The sequence below is a fragment of the Meriones unguiculatus genome, chromosome 2, assembly GCF_030254825.1.
Source record: "Meriones unguiculatus strain TT.TT164.6M chromosome 2, Bangor_MerUng_6.1, whole genome shotgun sequence".
Taxonomy (NCBI): Eukaryota; Metazoa; Chordata; class Mammalia; order Rodentia; family Muridae; genus Meriones; species Meriones unguiculatus.
Window position 1 is genome coordinate 143,799,759 of NC_083350.1, and position 17,469 is coordinate 143,817,227.

Here is a 17,469-nt window from a genome sequence, read left to right on the forward strand (position 1 = left end):
AGGCTGTAATGCTTCCAGGCTTCATTATATAGGTCGGACAGACATAGGAGAATGTGGCTGCCATCAGATTGTGGACACACACTTTGGAAAAGATGGAAAAAGTATTGACATTACTATTTCTAATGGGAAAATAAATCAAAACTAATTGTATTTTTCTTTTCAAGACAGGGTTTCTCTGTATAGCCTTGGCTGTCCTGGAACGCACTCTGTAGACCAGGCTGGCCTTGAACTCACAGAGATCTGCCTGCCTCTGCCTCCTGAGTGCTGGGACTAAAGATGTGCACTACCATGGCCAGCTTTGGTTTCTTGGTTTCTTTCTTTCTCATTTCAAAATTTATTTCATCTTCACAATTCACATTGATAATATTTACATAAATATTATCTTATTTATATATGTCTTATTCAGAGAACTCTCTAAATGAAGCTTTTTTGTGTTTTTTATTTTTTTAAGTAATGGATCTGTAAGGTTTAGGAAGCTTTCACAGACTATCCTCTGGCTCCTCAAACCGTAAAGTATGTTGTTCCTATTAATCCCACTGGGTGAGAATAAGACCACTACCACATTTTTTGAGCCAAATTTGAAGCAAGCTTTATTAAGTACTGGCCAACACAATGAACACGGGCTGGGTCCATACCTGGCATTCTCAGAGTATGGCTGCTAATTACATGAAGTCAGGGGCTTATAAACGCAAAGCCCACAAAGCTACGTACTTCCCTTGTTCACCCAGGGGCAAGCATGCTTTCTGCCTGTGTACCTCCACGTATGTGCACATCCTGTGCAGTTGGGGCAACCAAGCTTGTTCACGGAAGCGAAGACATGTGGCTTGTTCTCTTGCATGAACAGCAGTCCTCAGCAATCCAGGAGGCTGTCTGTCTTTAGGCAAGTGGACATCACAGGTTATGGCCATTTTTCTTTTATAGACCTCTTAAGCACAGAAATTTAAACTTAAAATGTAACTTTAGCCATCACACTTATTTTCAGCCTTGGTACTTGGTGCTGTAGGACACACAGTCTTGTTATGACTTCTGTCCTCTTTTAGATGAAGAATGACATGTGGATCAGCATGGAGGTGGGGAGGAATCTTGTTAGGAGCCATCATTTCCGACTCCAGAATGGCCACCCAGAAGTAAACTGTGAGAACACTTCTAGGTAAACCCCGGCTAAAGCTGTTTTCAGCTCAGCTGTCCCTTAGCTGGAGTCCAGAGCACTTAGGGGTGCACCAAGGCATGGAGGGGAGTGTTCTACAGGAGAAGCACAGAAAAAAAATCATTAGGGATAAAACATTTGACTTTTGAAAACTCATAAAAAATTGCCATGTTGACTTTTAAACTGTGAATATCTGGAACACGTTGTATGAGTCTGTAAGGCCTGACATTTTGATGTCTCTGGGAGACGTTTATAATTACACAAGACATATCATAACATAGAAGGCTGCTTCCATAAGCATTCAATCTGTAGTATCCTGGGAAGTATATATATATATATTAACTATGGCTCCTACTTTTCCTCTGTACTACTTGTATTCTGTTATTAATTAACGAGTTAGATAATTGATATGTTTATTTGGGTGAGAGTCATGATTATGCACACACCACACACACACACACACACACTTTGGTTTAAGGTTAGAGCACTTGGTTCAGTCCCGAGGGTCACAAAACATAGCAAACTGTTCCTTACCTTTTAGGAGGCCTGTGGTGGTTTGAATAGGAATGGTCCCATAGACTCACGTGTTTGAATTCTTGGCCCATAGGGAATGGCATTATTAGAAGATGTGACCTTGCTGGCATAGGTGTGGCCTTGCTGGAGGAAATGTGTCACGGTGGAGGAAAGCTTTGAGGTCTAACAAGCTCAAGTCTGGCCAGTGTGTCACAGTTTCCTTCTGCTCCCTGTGGACCAAGATGCAGAACTCTCAGCTCCTTCTCCAGCACCACGTCTGCCTGCACACTGCACCATGATGATAATGGACTCAACCTCTGAACTGTAAGGCAGCCCCATTTCAATGTTTTTTTAATAAGGGTTGCCATGTCATTCACAGCAATGGAAAGCCAAACTAAAACAAAGGAAGATTTCTCCCATCTTCCCTTCCAGAACAGCACTGTCTCAGTTGGCAGGGATCATCCGCTGCTGCTAAGTTGTAGTAACCAGTGAGACTGGTTCAATTAGTTCATCCTGCTTCAGAGAAGTGAAAAACCAAAGGAAACTGCCCAGAGCGTCAAAGCAAAGGGCCCGAGTTACAGTAGCTCATCCTAAACCACAAGTTGTAAAACTCAAATGTCTGTTTGCTAAATCATGTTCCCCAAAGAATAGGCACCTTCATAAACTAGATCTCAGGAGAGAATGGCAGCTGCCACCAGCAGCCCTACAGACAGGGACTTCCTTCTTTCCCCTTCCCTTTAGCTGAGCTAAGTTGCAGTGACTGCAAGATAAACTTTAATGTGTGAAACTTAGAATAGAGCTGCATTTTTATTGCTCTCAGTTAGAGATAAAACTTAGCTTTCAGGTGTTATTCTTCTTATGTGAAATAGTGCTTCTTGCCTAGAAGAAGCAGACCTCAAAAATGTAACAGTAGCAGCCATAGTAGGAGCAGCAGCAGTAGCTAATAGACATTTAAAGGCATTGTTCAGAATAGCCTAAAATTTTGAAAAAATGAAGTCCCCTGTCTTTAATCCTTTAGGATCCTTTTGAATGGCTTTAAGGACCAAAATTTATGGCTAATATATAAGCCGTATGAACCTTCTATGTCCACCCCAGCTCTGAATAATGTCACAGGGACATGTTTATTTATAATAGCTTTAGGCCTTCGCTTACTGTTGTGCCCAACTGTCTCTTATAACCAATATTTAGTCTATGTTCTGCCGTGTGGTTCTTTACCTATCTTCAGTTCCCTATGCCTGACTTCCTCCGTGCTGAATCTTTCCTCCCGATTCTCTCTCAGAGTTGCTCTCTCTCCAGAAGTCCTGCCCATCTCCTCCTGCCTTTGCTACAGGCCACTCAGCTCTTTATTCAGCCATTAGAAGGTGATGGAGAACAATGCTTAAAGAACATTGAGATAGGTGATGCTTAATAATGCCAAAGTCTGTCTGTACTCGGCTCTCTGCTGGTACAGAAATCAGCATTTGAATATACAAAGACATCCTTTACACAGTGCACAAAAACATCACTCTAACACCAATACAAAGCTGGAAAAGTAATTTCCCCTGGAGCCAAAAGATTTCCTTAGGTTGATTATATGGGCTAGAGTTGAGTCAAAGCCCTCAAATTTTCTACTGACTATAAGACAGAAAATTAGTATTTATTGACTGTTACTATGTCCCTACTTGTGTTTTCCAAGTTGCAGTGAGCATAAATGATTAATTATCATTAAATTACCTGGTGGGGTTATAAGGATCAGAAACAGCATACACACATTGCTGGTATAAAACAGGCAATACACCATGGCCCCTATTGGCTTACAGTGAATGCTTTGGGCTGGAGGTCTAGTTTTGTAGTAGAACAGGTGGGCTTGCCTTCCATACATTTAGCCCTAGGTCTGAACTCCAGTGTGGAGGGTCAGAGGGCAGCAAGACAGCTCACTGGGGAAAGGTGCTTGCTGCCAAGTCTGATCGTCTTACTAATAATCTTAGTACCACCCTCAAAACCCACATGGTGGAGGGAGAGAACCAACTCCCCCAGTTGTCTTCTGACCTCCACAAATGTGCGTATACACACACACCACACACAGAGACAACATAAATGTGAACACGCACACACAGGGGGTAGAGCAAAATAAATAAATTAATGTTGACTTCCAAGAAGTGTGCTTCAGGCGCTTGAAGAAACCTATAACCTTTAACACTCAAGAATTCTTTTACCTTGGATGGAAAATGTAGATACAGACAATAGTCTTTCCTTAATAGCAGGGGGGGAAAATGAATTTGCTTTTTGGCCCTAAAGAAGAAATTAAAGTCAATGGGTAATATCTGCACTGGGGAGGCAGGAACAGGCAGGTCCCTGGGGCTAAACAGCCAGGAAGCCAAGCCGCCTCAGTGAACCCCAAGACAATAAGATACAAGGTGGTGGCTGGAAAGATCGCTCAGCAGTTCTGTTTGCTGATCTCGCAGAGGTACCTGGGTTCAGTTCCCAGTAGCTCACAACTGCCTCGACTCCAGCCTCAGGAGATCTGACTCCTTTTTTCTGGCCTCTAAGGGCAACCACACATATATGTATATAATCAGACAGACAGACAGACAGATAGATAGATAATAAAACCCAACTTGGACAGCTCCTGAGGAATTACACCTGAGGTTGTTCTTTTGCCTACAACACACACTCAAACGGGCGCACACGAAAAGACACCTTCGTATACACACGTGCATGCATAAATAAAAGATTCAGGAAATAGACATTCATCATAAGGAAAAGGGGACAGGACAAGAACAGAAGGGTTTCAGGAGCCGCCTCAAAGCCTAAGTTCCCAGCTTTCTGTGGCTCTTCTCAGGAAGGCACAGGCCAGATCTTTGACGAGGATGGAGTTAGGAAGCCCGAGCACGCTTGTAGACGCGGATGGCCACACAACTAGCCTAACATCGTGTTCATCTCAAATCTACCCGGAAGGCTTCAGTGAGTGGAAGAGAACAGCTTGGAAACTTCTTGTGGAGGTTTCTTCCTCAGCATCCCAGGACAAACAGTTCTCCCCAGGTGAACTAGCGATCAGTGACGCAAAGGATAATGGGAACTGTGGAGACTAATAAGCACCTTCTGCACCCTTCATTTTGCAAAGCTCCCTGGAATCTGGAGTGAACTTGCCTCTTCTGAAACACATTCCACTGTTTCAACCTGACAGAATCAGCCGGAGTTTGGCGACGAGTTTTGGTGCCCCTGCAGCTTACCGAACAGAACCCTCCTGGAGGAACGCAGGAAACAGTGTCTCTACCGAATTTAAGGAAAACTAGAGAGCCAACATTAGTCAAGGCAGAGAATTTACCCAGCATGACACAAGATCCCCACAAAAAAATATATGGGAAAGGATCAGCAGAACCTGGGCGTGGGGTGGGAGTGGGGCAGGCGTGGGAGGTATGAAGCTGAAGCCAGGCTGCCAGCTTGTCTTACTACAGGAGGTGCTGGACACTATATCAGAAAAATCACTATAATTCATATGGCTTGCAGCAAGGTATACAGAATTCACCCTAGCTTTTCTTGTCCTTCTAAAGCACCATATTTCAAAATTCCCATCGGAAGCTGGAGAGATGTCTGAGCAGTTAAGAGCACTTGATGTTCTTCCAGAGGGCCCACACCCACGCGATCCTCACAACTGCCTGTCAGCTCTCTTCCACGAGAGCCAATCCACTCCACCAGCTTCTGCAGTCACCAGCTACGCACATGATGGACAGACATGCATTTAGAAAGAACCACACATGCAAACATAAATTTAGAAAAATAAATAATAATTTTCTTTAGAGGACAGATATTTTTTTACTTCAAATTCCCCCAATCCCCTGCCTTTTGTTTTGTTTTGTTTTTGTTTCTTCCAGTCTTAGCAAAAAGGGAATATCCCATGTAACTGTTGTCTCAGGTACTATCAAAAGCTTTTCTAGTTCTATGTAAAATCCAAGTCTTAGAACACACTGCCTGAGGCGTTTTGGAGCAGATACCCAACAGCTGAGCATTGTAAAGCAGGAGAGAGAGAAAGTTCTGGGAGATTGCATAGATACCCATACACTTACAAATGTAGGCCTCACACCCATTCTCTTGTAATGTATACAGTACCATCAAAAGCTTGTCTAGTTCTGTGTAATATCCAAGTCCTGGTATGTTTTAGAGCAGATTTGCACACACACACACACACACACACACACACACACACACGACACCACCCCCAATCAGTGGGGTGAGAGGAATGTCAGGGACCTTTAACACCTCACAACCATGCCCAAGGAAGGAGGTGACTCTCTGAAGCCTGATGTGCTCTCAGAGATTGCCCTCTCCCCGAGACTCTCCTACAACCCCAGCATGGCCCCCAACGGCCCTCAGACAAAGCTGTTGGGCCCTAGGTATGTTAGCACAAGTCAGCGAAGGCCACTGTTTTAAAGTGCCTCTTAGACGATGACAGAGTGGTGGGTTTCCCCAGCCTCAGCCTGTGGTGCTGACACTACTCACCAGCTCTGTGGGATGGGGCCTCAGAGTCAGATTTTAGTTGGGGGGAAATGGTGGGAGGTATAAAGTCATGTGATACTTCTTGCACAGCTAGTCTGTGAGCTGGAACCAATCCCCACAGCGTACAGGGATCTAGAGTGGATGCTTATACCAACTTACACGGGTGTTCAAAATGGATAAAATCAAATAATGGACCCGTCTTTCAGAACGGTGTCTAAAACTCAGAACATAAAAAAAGCTAACATTTTTGTTCACTTGTGAATTAGCTGCTTTTTCACTTCTTGCTGGTCAGGAAATGTTGGGTTTAGTGGACTAAGCTTGAAAGTGTGGAAACTTCAGTTTATTCACTCTAAAATTCCAAATATAGATAGAACTACAGTTACAGTGTAAGTCGTGGACAATTCATTTCTTTTAAAATGTTATAAAGACGAAATATGTGGTTTTAAGATTTACAATCAGTTCATGGTTCTTTACCTCTTACTATTTAACATCATGGAATAGCATAACATGTATTTCATACAGATCAGTTACCATATTTTGTTTAGTTTGTTCTACGTGAAACTTATGGTATAGTTATTAAATTTACATAAAAAGATTTGTTAATTATATTTATGTTTATTTATTGGTTTAATGACCTTTGGGGGCTGGGGGTTGAACACAGGACCTTGACCATGCTAAGTTTCCAAACCTGCATTCATACCTTGTTAATTTCAAGTCATAACTAGCCTATTCTCCTATAGACACACATCTCCTTCTGTCCAAAATTCCCTCTCCCGATTCTTTTTGTATATGACGAGGGAGGTGCTTATATAAGCATGGGTGGGAGGTTATTCATAAGTGTATCATCAATTTCTCAGTAGCTGCATTACTGAAGAAAATGACATGCCCCCTCCCAAAAGCCATCCACTGCCAATCATTCCTCAGGTAGGGGTGGGGCCTTGAGGTGCTCTCTTCCACATATAAGAAAATGCTGAAGGTCACAATCTGTGCAGGTCTTGTTCAGATAACTACAGCGGCAGTGAATTCGTGAGTGCATGGGCTGTTCTGTTCAAAATACATCTTTTTGCTGGACACCCTCATCTTCTGGCTTTTACACTTTTTTCAAGATGTTTCCTGAACCTTAAAGGGTTCTTAAAGCACTCTACCATCACTCTGCGCATTGTGGCCAGTTATCGGTTCCTGCGCTAAGTACTGCCTGCTCCAGCAGAAGCTCCCCTGGTGAAGGCTGAGCACAGGACTAATCTCAAACCATAAACCACAGCCACAAACCCAAATACTTTTTTTCTTTTTTATTATTATCATTTATTACAATTTATTCAATTTGTGTCCCAGCTGTAGCCCCCTCCCTAATCTTTTCCCAATCCTATCCTCTCTCACTCTTTCCCCACATGCCTCTCCCTAGAGACCATTCTTAATGTTACAACAAATTTAAGAGAGATTAGTCCAAAAGAAAAAAAATGAGGCCATTGTCTCTGGATCTACAAGGAAACTTATCTGTGTAGATTCTTGTCCAAACTGGGAAACTCATTAATAATATATAACTATAGATTGCAAATAAAATCATTAAATACTCTGAAATACAAATATCAGTGAAATTTTTCCCTTGTCATGAGAGAGAGAGAAGGAAAGGGAAGAAAGAAAACAAGGAAGAAAAGGAAAGGGAGAAAGAAGACGAATTTTTCAATAATATTACTGTCTAACTGAGAGGAAAAAATATATACCTGACAAAAACTCATGAGCCAAATAAAGCACTCGCTATCACCTGAAACAGGTAGAAAATAAAACAATCACTGTGCTCACATGGAACATTTTGTTATCATTTATTAGGTGCCCAAATGCATACCAATATCACCAAAAGGCAAGGAACGTGGAGTAAGGCTGAGGCAGCTAGAGCGATTCATAGGTGTGCATCTCCACTGACTTTCCTGGAGTCCCAGGCTACTGTCCATGTGAGTAAGCCTCCATCTTTAGGGAGCAGTTTGATCTGAAATTTCTTTGCCTCCCTCCCAACTTCTGACTCCTTTCCCATCAATAAAGCCCAGTGGTTTGGAGATAATTTTCAAGGCAAAAGATTTAAGTCAAGTCTCATATTTACCGTGCTTCCTATTGGGTCATGGGCTTGTAGATAAACTTGTCTTAGTTCCTGTTCTTAAATCCACGTTCATCTCAGAACAAGGAGACAAACATGGAGTCAGAAAGCCAGCAGATTCAGAGCAGCCGTCATCCTTTTCTTCTGCTAAAAAGTTGTGACACTGAGGAATTTTCTCTCTAGACTCAGATTTTTTTTAATGTTTTGTTTCTTTTATTTATTTGTTTGCTTATTACATATGTATATGCATGCATGTGCCATGACATGTGTGTGGAGGTCAGAGCAAAACCTTCATGAGGGTTGTATTAGTCTGTTCTCTAGAAGAACAGAACTTACAGAATGGATCTCTCTACATACAGAAAGAGTATGGCTTACTGGCTGTGTTCCAGCTAACCCAACAATGGCTGCCCGTGAATGGAAGGTCCAAGAACCCAATAGTTGTTCACTCTATGAGGGTGGATGTCTCAGATGATCTTCAGTATATACTGGAATCATGAAGGAAGTGAATGCTAATGCCAGTAAAGGAATGGACTTACTAGCCAGAGTGAGAGCAAAAAGGCAAAGAGAGAGAAACTTCCTTCTTCGATGTCCTTTACACAGATAGGCTGCCAGCAGAAAGTGTGGACTGGATTGAAGGTGGGTCTTCTTACCTCAGAAGATCTGTATTAAATATGGATCTTCCTACCTCACAGATCTGGGTTAGAAATAGGTCTTCCCGCTTCAAATACTTAGGAAAAAGACAATCCCTCACAGGTATACCTGGCCATTTGGGCTTTTGTTAATTTCAGAGGAAGTCAAGTTGACAGCCAAGAACAGCCATCACAGGAGTCAGTTCTCCGCTTCTGCAACGGTGCTTCAGATATGACCACAAGAGCTGTGGCCACCCTGTGAGTGGCCAGCTTACCCCATCCTGACCACAGCTTCTGAAACTGCAGCTCTTCATGGTCAGGAAAACCTGGCAGCAGTAAAAGGTTTCTGACTGATCAATGATCAAAACTTAATTCGAAACAAATGCAATGAATCTGACACATTCCTGGCTGTGCTTGTCAGCGTTGCGTCCCGGTTTCACTGCAGCCTTGGTTCCGGGAACATATTCGAAGCTTCATGCTAAGCCATGGCAGTGTATCCAGCCTGAAATTCCTCAGCTCGGATTTAAAACTATTGGATGCTGTGAATCACCCTGTCTCTTACTGGGCATGCAAAGTTTTCTGCTTCTGTAGAACAATAACGGCTTAACTACAGAAAACAGACTTTTGTATTTCCTAATTTCATTCTTCAGGGTATAAGTATCAAATTGGTTTATCTCCACCTTATATTATGTTAGAATGATTTTTTTTTACGTAAATTAACCCATTTATTGCAGACTAGGCAAGTCTAAACAGCAGTGCATCTACTGGTCCTTCAGTTCCTTGAGTCTTCTGATGGCGGACTTCACTGTGACGGCAGAAGTAGTGTTGTGGGTCCAAGCCCCACCAGCCACTGTTTTCATGCAGGATCCACAGTGCCAGATGCCAACGGCTCGTCTCTTCATCTTGGTCTTGCCACAGAAGGAGCAAGTGTACTTGGCGTGCTGGCTGATTTCAATCTTCTTCACCATCTTCCGGAGGGAGGCGCCATAGCGGGTCCCGTATTTCCCGACGATCCCGACCTTCTTGGTGCATTTAGCCATATTACCGGGTTCCATTTTAGTTCCTGACTTAAATTTTGTTTTAAAAATTATCAAATGCATTTGGCTTAGGGCCTGGTCAATGAGTCTGGATTAAGGTCTCAGGTCTGGCCTTTTTTATGGGCTGCTGGCATGACACCATGCATTGGCTAGTACACTTTTGAAGGTAGAAGACTCTGGAAAGGGTGAAGTGGTTAGGACTGAGTACTTACCCAGGGGGTCTGAGTCCATTTCCCAGCACCCAGGTCAGGTGGGTCACGACAGCCTGTAACTCCAGCTCCAGAGAATCCGACACCCTTTTCTAATCTCCATGGGTTCTTGTATCCATGTGCACAGATACGTACAAATACACATAATAAATTTAAGAAAAAAATGTTTCAAGACAAGTTTTCTCTGTGTAGTCATGGCTGTCCTGGAGGAGCTCACTCAGTAAACCAGGTTGGCCTCAAACTCACAGAGATCCAACTGCGTCTGCCTCCTGAATGCTGGGATCACATGCATGCACCACCAAGCCCACCTTAATTTTTTTTTTTTTTTTTAGTTTTTATTTATTCATTTTACATCCCTTTGTTGTTCCTCTCTTCTCTCCTACCTGTTCTCCCTCTCCGCCCTCCCCTACTCCTCAGATAAGGGGACTCCCACCTTATCGAGTTGCATCAGGACTGAAGGCATCCTCTTCCCCTGTGGCCTGTCAAGGTAGCCCTGCCAGGGGAAAGTGATTTTTATGTGCATTGATGTTTTGCCTGAATGAATGTCTATGTGAGGCTGTCAGATTTTGGAGTTACTGACAGTTGTAAGCTACCATGTGGGTGCTGGAAATTGAACTCAGGTCCTCTGGAAGAACAGTCAGTACTCTTAACTGCTGAGCCATCTCTCTAACCCTTCAGCCAACATTTTTAAAGAAAGTCTACCATATTCCTAGAAGTATACACACAAATACAACAGATACAACCTTTTTTTTTTTTTTTAAGACAGGACTTCTCTGTGTAGCTTTTGATGTCCTGGAACTGGCTCTGTAGACCAGGCTGGTCTCAAACTGTCTGCCTCCTGAGTGCTGGATGCATGCATCACCTCCACCTGGATATATCCTCATTTTTAAAACTTTATTTAGCTAGAAAATAACTCTGAGAAATAAGTTTTATTTCCAGGAAATGCAAAATGAAATTGAGAACTCAGTGTTCTAGTTTCTACAGGAAATTCCAAAGCTGGTACTCAGTGCAGACACTGTGGATGGGGAATACAGACAGACTCACAGACTTGGTGACAAGTCTGTGGAATCTTACCAGGAAGGCATCTGGTAAGCTTTGAAACTAACAATGCAGAATAAAAGGTAGAGACAACCCACTCACTGGTTGTTTTGCTTTTGAGAAAAAGATAAATGTAAGCAGGCAGAGAGATAAGATAGGCCCTCAGGATGACTCAGCCAATGAGGAAGTGGAGAATGAAGCCTGCGTTCAGAAAGGCCAGGCTCTGAAACTGCCTCGCTTTCACTCCTGGGAGCTCCCCTTGCTCTGACCTTGTTTCTCACAGAGTATGACCTTCCATCTCCCCTGCTGGGATGACAAACAGATTCACATCTAGCAGATTTTTGTTTGTTTGTTTGCTTTTTCTGGGACAGGGTTTCTCTGTGTAGCCTTGGCTCTCCTGGAACTAACTGTAGAACAGGATGGCCTCGAACTCAGAGATTTGCCTGCCTTTGCCTCCCAGAGCGCTGGGATTACAGGCGGGCACCACTGCATGTAGCATCTAACAGGGTTTCCAAGGCAATGTTCTTACAGGAAATACAGGGATTCTGATAGGCAGTTTTAGCTGAATGAGATCCCCTCTTTCTTAGAATAACTTGTATTTTTAAAAAATTAGTGCTCTATTCTTCAGCACATATACTAAAATTGGAACAATACAGAGGAGATTAGGATGGCCTCTTCAAGAAAGACATGCAAATTCATGAAGTGTTCCATATTTTTTCTAAAATAAGAACAACAACACCAACAACAAAAAACTGGACATCAAGGAAATAAATAGCCCAAATTTAAAACTGGGTACAGATCTAAACAGAGTAGTCTCAAAAGAGGAAACACAAAAGTCTGAGATGCACTTAAAGATATATTTGGCATCCTCAGGGAAATGCAAATCAAAACGACTTTGAGATTTCATCTCTCCAACCCATGGACTTCTATCTTTATCTGGGCAGTATTCCTCATCCTTTCCTGAGGACGGTTGTGGCCATGTGAGTAAGTTCTGGACAAGAAACGAGTGGAATCATTACGTGGTATTATAGAACATTAACAGTTTCTCTCATAAAGGTTCATTCACTGTACCTCCTTTTTTGGTCTCTGATTCTTGATTATCAGACATGAATTATGTCATAATTGGCTGGAGCTTTGCCTGCTAGAGCTTACCTGCTAGAGCTCACTCTGGGAGTGAGGAGCATCTGTGCCTCTAAACACCCTATGATGAAAAGACAGCCCAGGTGCCCAGGTAAGCGTGGAGGAGACACTATTCTATTGAGCATCAGTGAAGAAGCCTGCCCTTGCTGCCTGGTCACACTTCTGTGAGAGTCTCTGTGAGATTGGAATCTAGCTCAGAACCGTAGAGGCTTCTGGGCCTCACTGTCTCCTGGTGGGCTTTCTTTCCAGGGTCTGATATATGGTTTCCCTTCAAAATATATCTGTTTACAATGTAGTCAATAAAATGGCCACAACTAGGAGCTGTACAGTCTGCCCCTTCAAATGAGATCCCCTTTGGCTACTGACCCCCAAATAAAACAGTCTGAACTTTGTTGTGTGTGAACAATACCAAAGAATCAAGCTGTTCTACCTTCCAAACAGCAAGACACCACATCATACTGTTGTAAGTACAGCCCTGGTCAGTTAGTCACAGAGCCATCTTGCCTCAAAATGGCTGCTTTCCTAGTAGTGTCATCCAGAAAGTTGGGGTGGGGTGGGGGAGGGACAGAAAGCCTTTTATAAAAATGAGAATTTACCCTGGAGTCCAGTTCGAGAGCTCTAAATTCTTACATACACTGACACCATTAAATTTGATTTTGGTTGAGCAAATAGTCATAAGGGGGCTGTATAATGTCAAATAATTTTGTTAGTGTCACCGAAGAAAAAGTTTTAAGTGTGACTTCCCAGGGATGGCTCACAAGGAAAACTAATCCAGTGAAGAGGAAAGTAGGAGCTTGTTATATTACACAATTTCATACCCCCAGATTGCATTTGTGTGTGGAAATCCAACGGAGAAATGAATTATTCTGTCTGCAAGTTTGCTACTGGAATTAAAGACACATTAGTAATCTGGAGCTCACAAGAGTAAAGGGTGTAACTGCATTTGGGCCATTCATGCTGTCACTTGACAGCCTTTCCAGGACTCTACAAAGGAGAGGGAAGGGAAACAGGAAATTGCCTAGGAGCATGTGAGTTTCTTATGGACATTAAGGTAAAATCATTGATAATCCTGAAACCAAATAGAGAGTAGTAAGCAGCAGAATAGACAAAAAGAAGGATAAGAGGTTCCTTTAGTGCTGATCCAATATACACCTACCTTCCAGGGAGTCCTCCTCTTCCTTATTCTTCTGTAGATGCTTTGTGACTTAAACTTGAGGTGTGCCTTGAACATATCAGGCAATGGTTTTAACTTGTCTGGCTCCCATCAGAGTCTCTTAGAGTCCGGGTCTAGGTGGAGTTTCTAGCAGAGAGCCTTTCAATGTGTTTCTAATATATAAAGTAGTTGGTTTTCGCCTATAAATGAGCATAAAAGCAGTCTACATGTCTAACAGATCGACACAGAAAGAAGTTGGTTATGGCAATGTTAAAGCATGTCTCTTTTGATCTTTTCTACAAGATAAAAATATAGCAGGTCGAATCATCTGTCCATGATTTTTAGAAGCATGCTATTTTAAGAATATGATTCATGGGGGAAAAAAAAGACCACATTCATGCAAAATGTCTGTCAGTGTTGTAAAGTTCAGTGGTATTTTGAATAGTCCTTCTTTCTACTTGAAATCTGTATCTTAAACTCAATCCATATTAGCAAGGGTTCTTCAGGAAAAAACTAATGGAATGCATGCCTCATCTCTCTTATCACCTACCAAGTCTTATCTATCATTTATCATTTATTATCTATCGTCTGTGTATCTACTTATCATCTGCTACGTATCTATCTATCATTTAACCAGAGAAACTTGTTGTAAGGAACTGGCTCATAGACTGACAAGTACAAGTCTACAATGTGAAGAACCCGGGGAGAACGCTGAGAACGCTAAAGGCCAAAGACAGTCTACTGTAGAACTTCCTCTTCTGTAGCAAGGCCTTTCTCTTCTATTCAAGCCTCCCACTGATTGGATAGGGCTATCCATATCACACAGTACGACCAATTCTTCTACCAATTAAAATGCCGATCTTACCCCAAAACACGACTGAAGCAACACGCAGATTCTTGTTTGACAAATAAACACAAAATTAATAGCGATAGCATCCACGTGGCAATGTCTATATAGGCTGTTTGTTATCTATCACTTTGTGATGTCTGAAGGAAGTGACGAAGTTGAATTCTATCAGTTTTGTGTACGTGCCTGCCACAGACTCTTTCTTCAGAGATCTGGATTCTAAGCTCTGCTGTGGGAGGCTAGTATTTCTGTGACATTGAGCAAATTATCAGAAGGGTATGCTCTCACTGCGCATTTGTATTTTAGGAGTAACAGTACCTCTTTATAGAACACTGAGGATTAAATATCTGCTCAGTGGTCAGATCAGTGTTGGGCACACAGGAAGATAATTTTACAGCTTTCCTTTTATAATAAAAATGCCAGCACAATGGGGGTACATTTTTTAAAAATGTATTTATTTATTATGAATACAGTCTTCTGCCTGCATGTATGTCTACAGGCCAGAAGAGGACACCAGCTCTCATTATAGGTGATTATGAGCCACCATGTAGTTGCTGGGAATTGAACTCAGGACCACTAGAAGAGCAACCAGGGCTCTTAACCTCTGAGCCATCTCTCCAGCCCATGGGGATACATTTTAATAGCAGAAATAGACACACATGTGTGGATATGTATTATGTGTGTTTTGAAGAAAAAAAATATGAGAAGTAATTCATATTCTCCAGAAGAGTTGAGGAATCGGACAAGTTCCATGAAGCAGAAAATTCTCTCTGGGATAATAAAACAAGGAGCTATTAAATATCTTGAAGTTGTTTTTCAAAAGTATAAATCTCTCCTCAAAATTTTATTATTGAAGAAGATCTGTGTATTAATTCATTTTCTGGGGGGGAGTCTGCAGAGACTGATGTACCAGCTGAGGACCATGAATGAAGAGGATCTAGACCACCTGATCAGATGTAACCAATAGGCAGCTCAGTCTCCATGTGGCTTCCCTAGTAAGGGGAGTAGGAGCTGTCTCTGACATGAATTCTGTTGCCTGCTCTTTGATCACTTCCCCCTGGTGATGGTGAGAGGGGGGCATTGCCAGGCAACAGAAGAAGAACATGCAGTCCTAATGAGAGTTGGGAGGCTGGGGTCAGATGGTAGGAGAGGAGGGCTCCCCTCTCTGAGAAATAGGGGAGGGAAATAGGGAAGAAGAGAAAAGGAGATGGGGGGGCTACAATCAAGATGTGAAATGTATAAATTATAAAATATAATTTAAGTTGAAAAAAATAGTTTTCTGTTGTTGTGATAAAACATCAGGACCAAAAGCAACTTAAGGAAGAAAGATTTGGGGTTCATCTGGAACTACGATATATTCATATGAAAATTACTTGTCCCCCAAGATCCTTTCTGTCCTATGAGCAAATTGGCATCATGTGAATCTTGCCTCCTAAATTATCCCTGATTGGCTAATAAAGTTGCCAACAGCCTGGGCAGGGCAGAAAAGAAATAGGCAGAGCAAAGTGTTGCCAGCCTGTGGGGTCACAGCAGGAGAGAGGAAAAGGAGGAGGAAAGGAACAGGTTGCTATTGGTTAACCAGGAGCACATGGCCAAGAACAGCTTGCTCTGAGGGCTGACCTGATGGAGGAGAAGCGGCCCAAATGGAACATGTGCAAGTATTTATGGGGATTTTGGATGGGACGCAGGCAGGATAGTGTAGAGGCTTGGAACCTGCTCAACTCCAGTGCTTTCAGGTTTATTATAAATCTTACAAGTTCCTGTGTGCTTTATTTATAAAATAAAGGGTTAAGGAATAACTGCCACTGCATTAATAATCAACCATGATTATTGCTAATAAAATAATTCAGGGGAGGAGAAAGTAGGAGTAGGGGGGGAATCGGAGCACGAGGAGAGAGGTGCTGGAGGCACGATGAGAAAGGATCAGTTCCAGAGAAGAGAACAAACTGGGGACTTTGGATGGGAAGAAGATAGATTAGTAACGGGGTAGCAGGTTAGATTTTAAGCTCAGCTCTGTGCTCAGCCTTTTGAATAAATCACAGTCTCAATGCATGGTTTTTGGGGAAAACGCTGGGTAAAGAGTATCTACTGCATTACTGATAATATGAATCAATATTAAATATAATTAACTCCACAAGTTTATTCTCACTAATGGTTATAGAAAGGTCAGAACCCATCCTGGGGTGGAGACACGGCAGTGGGCAGGCACAGGAGCAGGAAGCTGAGAGGTCATATCCTCAATGGCAAGCATGAAGCAGAGAGAACTGGAAGTAGGCCGAGACCAATCCTCTGAAGGACATTTCTCATTCAAATCACCACAAATTTACAGCTTCTTAGTTTCCCAGTGTTTGGGTACTATTGACTGGATATGCATGAAGCTAGTAAACGAGGCCTTCAGGCCACTGAAACTTTATTTCTCTGTTAATTAAAATATGAACAAAGGAAAAGCACTATAAATTGTTTGACTAGGGAAACTTTTTAAGAAACCATGCTAGGCATGTGGCACTGCCTGTGAGCCCAGCACTGGGGAGGTTGAGACAGGCACACTGCTCTGAATCCAAGGCTATCCTGCTTCCTCAGTTAGCTTCAGGCCAGGTGATTAGCATGTGGCTCTGTCGTAATAAACAAAGAACCTGCCAGCAGTTTCTGCTCATCCATCCAGAGCAATGTGCTAACTAAGCAGTGTTCCAGACTAACAGGAGCATAGCTCAGCCCAGCCAGGTGATGGGGATTTTTAAAGAATATGCTTTAACTCTCCTTTGGATTTGACTTCTAAGAAATTTAAAAATGTTAAGCATTTTTCATTTAAATGTTTTATTTGTGCCCATTGAAGCCAGAAGAAGATACTGGATTCATGGAGCAAGAGCTACAGACAGTTGTGAGCTGAGCTACCAGCAATGGGTGCTGGAATTGGAACCTGGGTCATCAGCAAGTGCTCTTAACCACTGAGCCATCTCTCCAGCCCCAACTTCTAGGAAATTTAATTAGTTGTTTTCCTAATACATAATGGGCTTTTCTCTTAAATGGCAACTTAGTGCCCAATTCAGTAATAACTATGCTAATGAAATAGCAGTAATAATATAAAATTAACATTTTTATATTTTACATTTTAATGTTTGTTTTTTATTAAAAATATTTTTCCATACAGTATTTTCTGACCATGGTTTCCTCTTCCTCATCTCTTCCCCATC

General features: G+C 42.3%; 1 protein-coding gene, 1 long non-coding RNA gene and 1 other non-coding gene across 3 annotated transcripts; 1 reads left to right on the plus strand and 2 right to left on the minus strand.

Moving 5' to 3' along the window:
• Positions 1 to 646: 646 nt before the first annotated feature.
• Positions 647 to 13,714, minus strand: LOC132652202 (uncharacterized). The gene is made up of 3 exons (XR_009589681.1): positions 13,435 to 13,714; positions 1,682 to 1,890; positions 647 to 1,242 (listed from the first exon to the last, which is right to left on the minus strand). It is a non-coding gene; the product is annotated as an uncharacterized LOC132652202 (long non-coding RNA).
• On the minus strand, positions 9,567 to 9,922 carry LOC110546363 (large ribosomal subunit protein eL43-like). The gene has a single exon (XM_021633151.2). It carries the CDS (start codon positions 9,907 to 9,909, stop codon positions 9,616 to 9,618), a length of 294 nt encoding a protein of 97 aa, XP_021488826.2. The 5' UTR covers positions 9,910 to 9,922; the 3' UTR covers positions 9,567 to 9,615.
• LOC132652539 (U6 spliceosomal RNA) lies at positions 11,751 to 11,855 on the plus strand. Its single transcript, XR_009590149.1, has one exon. It is a non-coding gene; the product is annotated as a U6 spliceosomal RNA (small nuclear RNA).
• Positions 13,715 to 17,469: the final 3,755 nt, after the last annotated feature.